The 15,344-nt window shown below is 35.0% G+C and overlaps 1 protein-coding gene across 1 annotated transcript in view; it reads right to left on the bottom strand.

Moving 5' to 3' along the window:
• LOC111046550 (neural-cadherin) overlaps window positions 1–15,344 on the bottom strand; it is a 680,352-nt gene that overhangs the window by 521,561 nt on the left and 143,447 nt on the right. Inside the window, exon 5 of the mRNA XM_039422881.1 lies at window positions 10,378–10,569. Within this exon, the coding sequence (XP_039278815.1) occupies window positions 10,378–10,569 (192 nt within the window). The remainder of the gene's footprint in view (window positions 1–10,377; window positions 10,570–15,344) is intronic.

Here is a 15,344-nt window from a genome sequence, read left to right on the forward strand (position 1 = left end):
TATGTATGCCTATATTATGAAAACAAACACTGGATGAACATTATGAGTGAGAAGGGTGTCTTCTCGAGATAGAAGCACCAGAATCGATGAAGAATCATATGAAATGGTTCAGTCAATTTGTAGGAAAATTTCGATTTAATCGCATTTTATGTTGAAATAAATTATTTGGAAGTTTGGAAGTCATTATGGCGAAATGCTAACTGGTAATTGTTTGAATGCTGATTGATTAGTCATTTCCGATCTGCCACAATTGAATTTTTCAAGATACAGCCTACATATATTCTAAGCAAGAGGTTTTTTTTCGAGTGAGAACATGAAAATAAGATGTTATAGTATTAAAGTATGAAAGTAGAATGTTTTGGTTGGGTAAGATGTTTTACAGCAATCGTTGACATGATCATCGATTAGTTTTATCATGAATTTTGTTTGCTGATACTTTTTTATCATTGTTTAAGACTTTCAAATACTACGTGCGATGAAAACCACAATACTCTGCTCTAGGAAGGAATATGAATTGACTTTCCAAGGATAATCATTGCCATATTCGTTATTGAGCTCTAATATTTCCCATCCAATGTATTTCTCATCTAAAAAGGGTTGCAAATTATCTAAAATATTTCAGAATAATTTATTTTATTTAGAATAATTTTGAAAACATGTGCCATTTTTGTATCAGTTAGGGCAATACCTACTATTACTTTTACCACAGAATACAAATATTATGCTGTATTCTGTGTTAATACGTAGTAATAGTTGGTATTGGTTAGGGCCGTTTGCACAGTGAAAACTTGAACTGAATTAAATCAGTTAGCTGTTTAATCTCAAAATGAACCACATTATGACCATCGAGATTAAAATATGGATTCGATCCAGTTCAAACTGATATTCCATTCATACTGGCACTATGAGAAAAGCACTTGGAGTATTAGCGCAGTATTTCGAACAAATACTCGATCTCAAAGAAATTTAGCATTTTGAAAGATTGAATAAGGCATCAGTCATCATTCAATTTTTATGTTCTCGATTCAAGAAATGAGAATTGTAGAAATAGTTGAATGGAAGAGAAATGAAATACCGCAGGAAATGAAATAGGAGAGGGAGAAATGTGCGTGTAGAAGGACCAATGACATGGGTTGACGTGTTATTCAAGTTTAATAATATTAAATTTCTCTCACGCGATTGATCACTTGGGTATTTCCAAACGTCACATATTACATTACCTACTCCATGATCTTAAGATCTAAGCTTCATCTGGAATTAATAAGAAATGGAACTGAAGAAATCTACAATAGAAACCATTGTAGAATTGTTGATAATCTACTCCATTCGAATAATGGACTTAGGTAGATCGACAAGAGGGTAAAACAAAATGGGTCAGCCGATAATATTCAAGAGAGGTAGAAGTTTCGGCGTTGACATTATATAATATGATGATATTATGGTCTATGTTCTCAGGATAACTAAAGTAATAACTTAAATGCATAATTTTCTCAATTAGTCAAATATTGATTGTAATGCACATAACTTTGGTAACAGAAAGTTTCAATGATTACCTATGGAAGAACACAGCAGGAAAACATTCCAATCGTACTTCAGTAGTGATAAAAATGGACGTCTGTGATATGAGGGCAAAAGCTGCTGGCTGAGTAGAGAATTTGAATGGAGTATGGACTAAGTTTTTAATTAGATTTTCACGTACATAAATATGAATTCATGTATCTTCAATCTTTTTTCAGAGCTATAGAAAGATTGTCTTTTATAGACTCCATAACAAATTTGAAAATTGGAGTTAATGAGACCAAGACTGTGTTATTCACATTGGTGCTCCTTAGTTCTGTAATTCTATAGGAAACAAGAAAGAGAAAATAGAAAAAAGGTTAGGATATATTATCTTATGGAGCTGCTACCCTCTGAACTCGAAAGGTTATTAATTGTTATGAAAAGAGGAAACATATGAGCAGTAGGTAGAAGCGTATTCTATACACACATATGGAAGGATGAACTTCCACACTACAACCACATACCGGACGTGATAACATTTTCAGGCAGTTGGGTCCACGTGTACAAGGGTTGTGCGTGCACGCGTGGATGTGCGTACGAGAAACGGTCACTCAGCAAAAGGGGTATACAGCCCCAGCATTTACCCAGCAGCACAAGTTATAGCACAATCTGCTACAGATATAACTCTCCACTCCGCAGTCCATGCTGTTTTGGTTGGACAAAGTTTGTTCCCCAGTATTATCATGCTGCATTCAGTCAAATCAGGACCGAATTTGTACATTTTGATGTGTCAGCAGAATTCTGATGTCGCCAGTCGTCCGACAGTCAATTAGTTAATCAGATAACGACGATTATGCGCCCAAACTGTCGCACGACGACTGTTTATTATCCCATGCCGTTATACCAACGTCATAAGCGTGCATTTTGCAGTACATTACATGCAACGGCCATACAATACCATATTGATGCAGATAGGTGCTTGTTTGGTATCATAGAATGGCGGCACTATTCCCATCATTTACTTGAATTGGAGGTTGCTTGAATTGTCTTTCAATTATAGTGGGAATCAACTATTACAATAACATTGATCATATGCGAAAGAGTGAGAGAGGAAGATAATTGTTCATGTGGAATGTTTACTGTCAATTCATTTCACTATCTTAATTTTGTATTATTTGATAATACACAATGATAATTAGACTACATACTCCACTTTATTGAATAGACGTGATTCAAGGGTTCCAAACTAATTTTGAGACTGTCGAATAGTATCAAGTTTGAGTAGGAATGTGTGTATGTATTACTTGTGTATAACTAACATGTTATTCTTGAACTTTTCCCTTGTTATTCAAATGAAAATCCTTCCTCTTCCCATTCACTGTATTGAAAATTGGAGACTTACTATCCTCTTTCCAATCCATTGACGACGACATTTCCATCTACATTCTTAGGAGTTGAAAAATCTCCTCATGTGATAAATCGAAGAATATAGAATATGATTATGAGTACTAACAAAATCATGGAAAACAACAAACTGATAAATAAATAAATAAAAACTTTTGATTGATATACAAATCTCTTTTGAAGGATGGGACTTGGTATGTAATCACACCAGATTATTGCATGAAGCGTTGCAGGGTAGCTTATTTAATGAACAAACAAATTCAAACAAAGTGTGCAATACAAAAAATATAACTGTTTTTATGTGAGTTTAAATCAAGCATATAGAATCACTCTGATTATAGTGGAAGTAGTTCACCGTTGTTGACATTAAGTTACAATTTTTTCCCCTGAGGCTAATTAGAAGGGGCTGCAAGCTCTTTCCTTTGGCTGCATATTTCCATCCTAGTCAGCTTTTGCTGGTAGGTGGGCTAATGAACGAGCTCCGACAAGATTTCAAGAAAAATATGAAAGCCGACACGCAAACAACAACTGAGCAGTCGTTAAAAAAGCAAAAAGCGAAGAAGACAAAGAGCAAAGACGCCTGGTCGCCGGCTTATCATTAATTACATTACACAGGATTGAGCTTATCACCATCTTTGAACTACCAGCTCCAGTGCTGACTTCCCGGCGCGCACTATCGTCTTTCACTTCATTAAGCAGGCGAAGCAAAGTTCTGTTATCTCGGAAAATTCATACTTTTTTATTCGGCAACCAACCGTAGAATTAGCTCAACTCAAAAATAAAGCTCAAAGTATCCCAGCTAATCTACATGACTCAACTTTTTTGCAACATACCAACACTACTAATGGAGTTTGTTATGAATTAGAACACCGAACTCCCACCAATCTAAATAACAGTAATATCTGCCATGAAAATTGTACCTGCACGCTGATCACTCAAAAACTTCTTAATTACCTTGCAACCCATTAATGGGTTCAATAACTAATTCTATGTTCTTGAAATGTGTAGAATTTCCAATGTGTCATACGTTTAGCAAGAGAAAACTATAATAAGCTGTATTCTATGCTCGATTTTGAGGTTTAGCATAAGATACTATAAAGATGAAATATTTACCATCAAACTGCCTGGTATTTGATTTATTCATCTCTTTACATGTGGAAGTTGATACAGAAACTGTTTCAAATCGTTTATTGAAATTGAGTTGAAAGGGGATTGAAGCCTGAAATATTTCATGGACAGATTAATACAGTATAAAAACCAATCAAATTGCTGTACCAGCACTTTCTCTTTTCCAAATCTTTAATTAATCTTGCTTATTGTATTTTCCAATTCTCTCGCTATGTGCGTCAATTCGTCGCCGCATTCAATGTTAAATTAGTTTTTTCCATTTCAAGTTCAATTTAATTGTTGTGGCTGCAACAATATTCGTTCACAAATAAAACAAATAATTCAATTCTATTTCACGTTGTGATAGCACATACCTAGCTCTTGTCCTTATAACTGAGATCGTTGATGAATTATAAAACTCACTGTGTGGGATATTGGCTATACTCATCAAAAGGTTCAATTAATCACACTCGTGGATGAAGCTTTACAAAATGGTTTCGATGTATCACTCTGTAAGTCTGGTTGCACAAAAATCGTTCGTTAACGTACAATATTTTGCCGTTCTTATAAATTCTATCAGGTTGAACATAATATGATGTTCGCAATAGAAAATCGTACGTCCAAAAAGTATCCAAAACGTTTGCGTCAAAGTATCCAAAACTGAAAAAGTTGATAAAAACTAAAAAGTTTGGATACTCTAAAAGTATCCAAAACTTTTGCTTCAAGTTCCGTATGACTTGACGCAATAGACGGTAGAAAATCGAACGTCCAAAAATCGATGTGCGAGTGTGTAGGCTAACTAAATCTTTGTGAAACTATGAAAAGTACAGCTTAGAAATATTCGTTCTCCATTTCCTATATTTCTCCACTGAATATGATCACCTCACATTTTAAAAATAATTGTTCTTCTGCAGTTGGTTCTTCTTTGAAAATTCAATTTCCATTGAATAATAATACAATAATTCATCTCGAAGAATCCCTTATTCTGAGTAACCCCATTTGAAGTGAACAAACTTAGTTATTTATCTTTCTTGATTTCTTCAATCACGCGCTATTAACCTTCAAAAATGCACCGTTGTTTCAAGTTTATTTTGTTACTCAATCAACGATTTGAATAATCCAATGAATATTCATAGCGCGTCGAATTTTCATAATAAACCACTGCAGTTCAGCAGTTGATAATTTATTCGAAGTGCACGCGTTTTGAATTTTGTCGCCGAGCTCTGCTAACTTCTCTGCTCGGTTCCATCACGGGATCCTTGGAGACGCTGCGTTGAGTAGAAGCCGTTGACGTCCTAATAATTTAAGTCCTTGAAGCGAAGGACGAAAGGCTTTACTAGCGGAAGGGAAGAAAGCAGTTCCCTACTTCTGTTCACGGTAATGAGAAGCGTGCTCATTGTTGGCTGCGTATTGTTCATTCACTCCCGGTTTCTGCCAGCGATGATCTCAGACCTGGCATCATTCATCCCCTCTAAAAACCCCCACCCCCACCGCCACACTACCATGTAGGGGCTCAACAACACAGACTACTCTCCGAGACAATCTAATTCCTGCAAGGAACAGTCAGTAGGGGATGGAACGCGAATGCAGTCAGCTTTGAAAACTCCTTTTTCTTTCTATCTCACTTCTTCATTCGTCACTCGTAATTTGTTCCACTCACCCTATCCTTGTTTATTCTCATAGCTCCGAATGAATGATAACATGCTGAACATTGTAGACATTTTCTATTACCTGTGAGCCGTAGAGAAACATTTTTTCTAGTACTAGTAATATGGTGTTGCAGAGTCAAGTAGACCTAGTAGTGTATTAAAGGGTCACGAAAAATGTAATCAAGCATTCCGCAAACCATATTCAGATCATTGTACATTTCAATAGTTTACAGATAATATTCATCAGACACTCATTATTTTCCATCATAGAAATTCAAATACTCCGTAGGTCCTACTGGATAATAAGAATTATTGCACCATATTCTCACCAATTGGAATAAAAAAAGGGTAAATACTGGAGCTGAAATTTACCTCTTAACTCTATCATGTTTTCCTTAGTGAATTCGTCATTTGGAATGGAATACACTACATCAGTCTGATGGTAATAATGATAATGACAATGACGAATAATAGTAATTTATGATATTTCGTTTCATCAACTATGCTACATGTTTTGTTTGGATTCTTTGATTGATGATAATAAATTATGAATAATGGTTATTTATTTATTCAATCAACATTTTTCATAATACATTTCATTTCTATCATTCATTTCATTAATGATATTGCATTTTATCTACATGTTTTGTTCGGATTAATTGGATTCTATGATTATGAATTTCATCCTACAATGATGATCAGGACTGGAAAAAACTTATAGAATTTAGACAGATACAAAGCTGGGTATCAAACACAAATTACATTCCTTATTAGGAACAATAAACGATTCCAGTAATGTAATCTCGAATAATGAAGTTTCACATTGTACTGAAATATTAATAATAGATATGAGATGAATATTATGAATTTATCGATCATAAGTCAATTAATGTACTTGGTGATCATTTATATTTTTTATCAGCCAGCAGCCATCAACTAGAATCACGTGAAAAATGCTTGTTTGAAGTGCAGCAGAGGAATATGATCGATATGATTTGTTTGCTTGGAGAAAGTTGGCGCTAATGTTGGTGCTGTGGGTAGGGGGGTAAGCGGAGGTCGGAGAGTAGGCTTCGGCGTCGGTTAAAAAAAGAACAGAAGGGATTTAAAAGGATTTATTGGACGTGCGTCGCGAGAGGGGGCTCTTCAGGGGTATTTATCGGATTAGGGAGTCCATAGTTAAGAGGGGGAATTGTGTGGGTATGAGGAGGAGGTGAACGTTTTCCTTCTCCAGCAAGCGAGTTAGCTGGATGAGAGAGTCGCGGAATGCGATAGAGGGAAGAAAACGTTCCAAAAATCATCAGTTCAGTGCACATGCGCGGGGATTATCCAGCAAAAAGTGCTGCAACTTCTATCACAACAACAACTGATTAGAAGTGATGTGAGCTAAATGGCAAATTCCAACTTTTGGTGGTGTAGCAGTTTTTACTGGTTCCCACGCAAAATCCTTAGAAGCTTTTGGGTCCACTTTATTTCAAGAGCCTTTTAGGAGTCTTTCAACTTTGGGACAAAAAATGTCCTTTTTCTGTAGCTATTGAAACGGGTTCATATCATCCCAGAAATAGAAGACAGTAATAGATATCACAGTAAGTAATATCTTCAATCAATTCAAACCTATAGGACATTGATTTATAACTTATGAAGAAGTGATTTCTTAATCAAACTTTCTAAAAATGCGCTCAACAATCGTTACCTGCAAGAATATTGTTCACGTATTTCCATGATCAAAGATGAAAATCTCTCAATAATAATACAACTCTGGTCACGAAATATGATTTCGATTCAGTCACGAAAACACAACAACTATCAACGACATTATGCTACCGGAATTATTCCAAGAAAAGAATATACTATAACTACTTCTAACAACTATCTTATAGATTGGGAAAATTGATTACAGATTGAAAAAAATCTGGTGTGGCGCACTCACACAACTTTCCTTGCCGTTATGAAAATTGATCACCTGACGCTAGTGTTCCCGCGCATCTCAAGTCTACTATTGAAAGATCTGAGCCAGCTGGTGACAGGACAATAACGCTGGATACACACGAGATCTGCTATCTCTTCATAGTGAATGATTTAATAGAATCAACAGTTGCCAACAGTTTGCAATTGAATAATCACATTTTCTCAAATTTCAAGCTTATTTTCAATTTTAGGTGAAAATGTTACTGAACATTAATTGAAGAGATTTTCATGCTCAATCTTTTCCACTCGAAATTTTTCGTTTGAATTATATCTGAGACCTGATAATTAGAAATCAAAACTCAAACTTTGCATAGATGGGGCGGAGCTCCTGAAATTTTTACAGATATGTACATATATGGGACTTGTGGCAGTTGATATAGCTTATCAATGATTATTTTAGGTTATTATGGGTTATTGGGCAATGGTTATTTTAGGTTAGGTATTTGATCAAAATCGTTGAAGCCATTTTCGAGAAAATCGCGGAAAACCCTGTTTTTGACAACATTTTCGCCATTTTAGATATACACTCATACACACACACACACACACACACACACACACACACAACACACACACCACACACACACACACACACCACACACACACACACAACACACACACACACACACACACACACCACACACACCACACACACACACACACACACACACACACCACACACACACACACCACACACACACACACACACAACACACACACACACACACACACACACACCACACACACACACACACACACACACCACACACACACACACCACACACACCACACACACACACACCACACACACCACACACACACCACACACACACACACATACAGACCAATACCCAAAAACCACTTTTATGGACTCAGGGGACCTTGAAACGTATAGGAATTTAGAAATTGGGGTACCTTAATTTTAAAAGCAATACTTTCCTTACCTATGGTAGAGGGCAAGGAAAGTAATAACAAGGAACTATGACAATGAAAAATATTGTTAGAATTAACTAACCAGCTTTGTTTATTTATAATGTGCTATCAAATTGTTTTAAGAGAGAACTCTACATTATTGTTAGTTATTTGAAAAAGTTCTCAAATATTTTCCAAATTATCAAAAATCTCTCAAGTTTGAACTGTGTCCCATTTCAGATTCCAGAAAACCAAGAAGTGAAATGAGATTGTTATTTCTCGTATTAATTCTTCCATCTACCCTTCCTATCAAACAGCATTGTTTGAACGGCTAATTCCAACATTGTGCAAAACGTTTGTGAGGGGTGAATTCCACTGCATTGTTGGTACGGATTAAGTTCCATTACTTTATATTCAAGTTTTCTGGTAACATGCCAACATGCAAAGCTCTGTGCTTATCCACTTCCTGATTCTGCGTCTTCTAGTTATGAAGACGAAGAAGCAAACGCCTTAGCAGAAAAATTGTATCTCAGTGAGCAGACTTCCGGGTGTTTTGCAGCAAGGGCTGCCTGCATACAAGCCCATTTTTAGTAACAAGGGGAGAAGCTGGCTGAGGGAACAAAACAAATCTAACTTTGGCTGGTGCCAGCCACGCTAATTGTATTTCCCCTGTGCGAGCAGCCATTTCGAATAGCCGCAACTGTCACTATAAATCGTCGACTGTTCCCCCAGTAGCCAGGGTTATAACCCTGCCAGCCAGCCAGTAGGCCTAGGCTCTACTTTATCCCTGCACTGCACTGCAACAATAAACGTGTCGATCCTGCAATGACCATTGAGAACTTCCTCAAACGGTTTCCCCATTCTATCCTGTAAAATTCCTCCATTCTATTCCAATCTCTCCTCACCAACCATTGTACTTTAGACAAACCGTTCTCATTGTTCGGAGAAAAATATTTTCAGAATAGTAAAACTGCAAAAAATTCTGAGAGTTTCGCTCTGGGACTCTGGATAAATGTGTGTTTTCGGGTAAATGGACTGAGACTCTGGCATGAGCAGAGCATCCCTGCTCTCAACGACATCCTCTCTCACTGCTGATGAACACACCAAGCACCTCCCCTGTTCATTGTCCGTGAAGCGTGAAATCGTACATATTACATAGATGTTGTACGTTCAATCCAAACGATAAAAGCTCTCATACTGGTTTCCAAAGTTCTTCTATTAATTTATGGAACGAAACCTTCCTTTATAAGACGGAGTTGAGAAATTTCATCCATTCAAAGAACTTAATTTACTCATAAACTTATATCCAATTCCAGTTTTTTGTATTTCATTATTTCATCAATCTTGTGTCTTTTGAGTTCAATCGATTGTACAACAATGTCTTCATCTCTTTTCTTCATACATCAATATTGGAAGTCACAAGGTCTGGTAGAACTAATCGATACGAGAATCAACGTCCTCCATCCATGAGAAAAAAGTTTATCTACTTCAAAACAATAAACTCCTAGACTCAGGCACTTAATGCTATCGTTCAGTTCTTATTGCAAATCAAGAATAAAGACTTGAAATAAGATCTCCTCTCTGACTTATGATACTTACTGAAAGCCAAGATTCCCTCTCAAAAATTCTTATTTAATTCCAGTTTCTATCACAAATATTTTGCTGATGATTGAGGGAGATTCGGACATTCATATACAATCTCTATCAAGAGTATAGACTTGAACCAAGATTTCCTCTCTGACTCATAATACTGACTAAACCAATATACCCTCTCAAAAATATTAATTTAAAATAACTACTAATTTTCTATCATTTGGAGACAATGGAAGGAGGCACTTACTTCTGTCTCTGACGATGAAATAGTGTATGTTGTGGTCGGTGTCGGGGTCCCTGGCTTGCAGCGTGAAGACAGGCGTGTTGGGTGGTGCATTGAGCTGCACCACTGCCTGCATGGGCAGCGGCCTATTGATGAAGTAGGGTGGCTCATCGTTCACGTCTTTCACGTGGATTATCACTCGCTGATTGTCCGTGTCTGCAACCAAATACACATCAAATTAGCAACATTCGCAACTAACGAACAATCAAAAGTAGAATATTCATTTTTAATTTTTTCATTATAATTTTTAATAGTATAACATTGGAATCTATTCTTCGATAGGAAAATGATTTTACATCCTTCAAATACTGTTTATGCTTATGATGAGTATAACAATTTAACGGATGCTAGAGTAATATTATTGGACTGCATAACAATAAGATACAATTCTATAATAGTTATGGAATATAATTATTATATTTTATATTTGTTTGCTTTTTAAATGAGAATTTGTGTTTATAAATAAATTTTATTGATTCCAAGACTTTATAAAATAAAAACTCAGAAAGTAAAAGTGCAAATATTTAGTGAGAAAAGATTAAGAACCCAATACATAACCTATAAACTTGAGTGTTGATAGGAAATGACATTGGGTAATACGGCAAGGCAGAACATCCGAAAGGATCTCTCTGCCGATAAATGCCATAAGAATAAATGAATAAAATAAATGATTAGATTCGAGAGAATATATTCCAGTGATTCCACTAAATAATACAGTCATAGGATATATGAAAGAATGTGAGGGTGATATTTAATCATCCTTCTTACCACGCAAGTATCAGCTCATGTGGGGATCAACCTCAAAAAAATCAAAAGAGAGAAATATGAATGAGCTATAGTGGAGGAGAAATGTGTAGATAACATCATACACTGTCAACATGAGTGGATAAGAATATTTATGTAGAATATTTAGGTCCCAATTAACTAAAGACAGTCTTATATTCTATTAGAATATGACTCACTGATCCTGTGACAAAATATACTATGACAAGTGAAAATATACTATACTTGCAAAGAAGTTAGTACATGATTCTGCATGCTACGAAAATAGAATATCCACTTCCTAATTGAATGAGACACTACAGACATCAGACAGCTCCAATTAAACTACTGTAATTGGGACCAAATACAAGGAAAACTTGATTGCAGAAATTAAACTGTTGATTCTCTGAGATTTTGGTGAGTGGAATTATCGCTACTTTTGGTGATGGACGACCTGGTTGCGGATTTGGATAACTATTTATGGCAATGATAATAGGAGTGATTTCCTAAAAATTTCATCGAATTCAAGTTTTTGCATTTCAACAACAGTCATAGCTATTTAAACCTGTACCCGAAGTAACTTCAACAAGTATTATTATCTTCTGGTTGAAGCTTATTAATAAACTGGGAAAACAGTTAGAGAAAGACATAAGAAACAAGGGAAGGGAAAAATTTATTTTTAAATCAACAAGAGATTATTATATTAACATATTGAAATTTGATATATATATTTCCAATAAATAATGTACGAGAATTCCAGAAACGGCAAATCCATTGTTGAATTGAATTGTAAGTTCTCAAAAATCACAAATAGTATTTAATTAAGAGACTATCCTCAGTTTATTTTGTAATATCTCTTATACTGAAAAAAATCATTTATTCTACTCCAGGTTACTCTTTCTTATTCCCTCAATATTCGTTCAAGAAGTTCCTTTAGTCTATCATAATAGACATGTTCATGCAAAATCGATTATTTCATCAATCATTGAAAATGAAACCTCTCTTTCCAGTAACCTATTAATATACATATTCAACATATACTTTTAATATATGCATGCGAATGCAATAAGTGCTTTATCTTATTGTTTCTTTTTTGTTATATTTTTTAGGGGAAAAAATTCCATTTCATTTTATTTCCATATAAAAATAGTTCTCAAGCATTTCAATTAAATACCTTTAATACTAATTTTACTTGCGCAAGTATTACTCTTATTAATTTCTCAATTTATAATAACCCTTTCGGCGAGCTAGCTTTGATCATCAGATTATTCGAAGCACTAGGGCGCCCATCACTAAATTCAAATTTTAATCACTCACGTGTCGAAAATCTTCTTGTAAGCCGCCGATGTCGATCCAACTCCATGTGGTCCGGGAATATGGTAGCCGGAATCGTCTCCTCCAAGGGGTTATAAATTTAATAAAATGAAAAATGACTTCTGCTTCACAATAGCATCACGAAGTCTTTTAAGAAATTTAATAATTTACTTTAACTTTAAATTTTACAAAATTATTAATAAGGTACTTCGCTCTAAAATATTTGGGGTCCTCTTATGGTGGCATCTGGCTGGCGAGTGCTGGTTCTTCCTTCTCAAGTTTTACAGATCCTCTTTCCGACTTTCAAATTAGCATAAAATTTAAATATCTCAATCCTCCGCCATTAAATTCAAATAGATCTTACAAAAAATGCCAAAATATTGCTTAGATTATATGATTAATAATTTCTTTGCATTCGAGCCATATTGATAACATAGATTACACAATTTTTACACAAAATCTAGTACATTTATATAAATATATATAAATATTTTTGAATTGGCCTACAGTTGCCGCCGATTAACTGCCGTTTTACTATTGGTGCATGCAAATTTTATTAGGTATTCATGCGCCTGGTAACTCTTATTTCCTGAATACATTAATTATTTTTATTTGGTTTTTTATTTATGCTCTTTGCATGCTAGTTAATATTCTATATATTAATATTAATTCCATGCTACCTAATAATTAGCCACGTGGACGGGTGTTTTTTCACATTGCACACCATCCGAATGCAATAAAGCTCTGCCAAGGGGTTTTGGTCAGATTCTACGTTCTTCGGTTTGATCGATCTCTAGGTCACCGATCCGTGAATACATCTATATAACCTCAATCTTCAAATATTTTATAATAATCTATTTATGAGTAGTAAACTTCCTTCAAATCCTTTTAAGTTCTTGTACCATTTAGCCAGAACAAGCTGATGCTATCTAATCTTGTTATTATCTGCTTGGCGATATTAGCCAATTACTTTATTTTAGACCTATTACTATTTCTGTTAGGGCTTTTCATCTACCCAGATTTAAATATGTTACACGCGCCCCTGGGTTTGAATTCAAAATATTTGAGAATCACAATGTTTTTAATGAAAACCCACCCTTCAATACATTGATATACACTATACTTTATTATAAATTATACTCTCCTACTTCTATCACATTTCGCAGACATATTTGCTGCATCTCCTTTATACCTTTATCAAAAACAATAACAAATTCTCCTCCTCAACACACATAAAAATATCATAAATATAAACTTCTAAACGCACTCCTCCTGACAACATTTACAACACAGTAATTTTAAATTCGCCGCTTGCAGGGCCACCAACTTAACTACACACATTTCATAATTCTCACAAATGATTCCTTTTAGACAATAATTTCGATTCACAAACTTCTGGGCTTATGTCTTATAGTATTTCTTAGGTCTTAATATAAATAATTTTCTATACATCAGGTACAATACTTTTCTTTTGCTAATGGCTCTTTGGTTTTTTTTTTTTTTTTTTTTTTTTTGGTAGCTTGTATTCACTTTAACTCTTTTCAGGTAACAAACGTGGCATAATTAAAAGTAATAAATATAAAACATATAAATAAATATATCGACATTAATAAATATAATAAATAACAATAATAAATAACTTTTTGGGTACAGTATTTCTTTTTATAAACATATGTTCAACAGACATTACATTCGTTTGATTTGGGTGGCTTTGGCCAGCTGGTCACTGGTTCTACAGAATTCGCTGTCGAGTTTCATAACTATTAACCTAACTGCTCAATTTTTTCTCTTAAAAAGGTAATTAACAAATTTTAATTTTATTATCCCCGCTTGTGTCCTTTTTTATCTGATGTATATAATTTAATTACATATTTAAAAATTGTTCTTTTCCTTATTGCAGGCTTCTAACGGCTGGAAGGAATTAAACATTGGATTGTTGCCACGAGGTCCTATACCAATATTAAATTTATTAAGGAAGGTTAGTAATTGGCTTGATAGTGGTGTTTTCCTTGATTTTCTTATCGTATTTATTTGAAATTCTGTGATATTTCATGTAGAAATTTCGTGGCTTTCCCGTATCTTTTGACTTTCTGCTTGTTATAGCTACAAGGCCGGTTAGGTTATCTGCTGTTGATTGTTGAGGCTGTCCTAGTTGATAATTTTTCATCATGAATTTAAAGCCCTGGTATCTGGTATATCCTTTCTTCAAATAACTCCTTGTTCCTTTAATAATTATTTCTTTTAATTGATCCAAAGTCTTCCATTTATTTTCTTTCAATACTACCCACTTAAATTCATTATTAGGCTTCATCATCATAATAAACAATTCAATAATACAACACTTCCAATCAACACTAATAAACTCTTTCAACAATAACACGGTCTTAATTATAGCATCACTTTTCAATATTATCACAGCCATGGTAATCCACACAATACAATAAATCAAAACACTAATCAGTTCTTTAATAATATAATCTTTCCACATATAATAGTCAGGTACTTCCATTTTATTAATATAATTCCTTGTTTCTTTCACTCTTCTTAGACACTTTCCATTCTTCATCAATCTCAATAAGTAGTCCATTTCGTTGTTGCCCATGCATGAATCCGTAGTAGTCCTTTTAGTAGCTCCGTTTTTATCCCATTTATTACGTCCATTTTGCCGGTCACATAGCTGGTTTGCCCTCTTGAAACGTATGTGCCGCGGATGCACGCCGTCGGTCCGCTCCTGTCTTCCACGGTGTCGGTCGGTTGTCCTCCTTTGCCCCCTTGAAGCGTGCATGCGGCTTCCATCGGCGCGCGCGGTTCCTCCTTCGTCGCTTCTTCCGCCTCCGGGCCTTGCGATGCATGCT

This window comes from Nilaparvata lugens, chromosome 3 (genome assembly GCF_014356525.2).
Source record: "Nilaparvata lugens isolate BPH chromosome 3, ASM1435652v1, whole genome shotgun sequence".
NCBI classification, from domain to species: domain Eukaryota; kingdom Metazoa; phylum Arthropoda; class Insecta; order Hemiptera; family Delphacidae; genus Nilaparvata; species Nilaparvata lugens.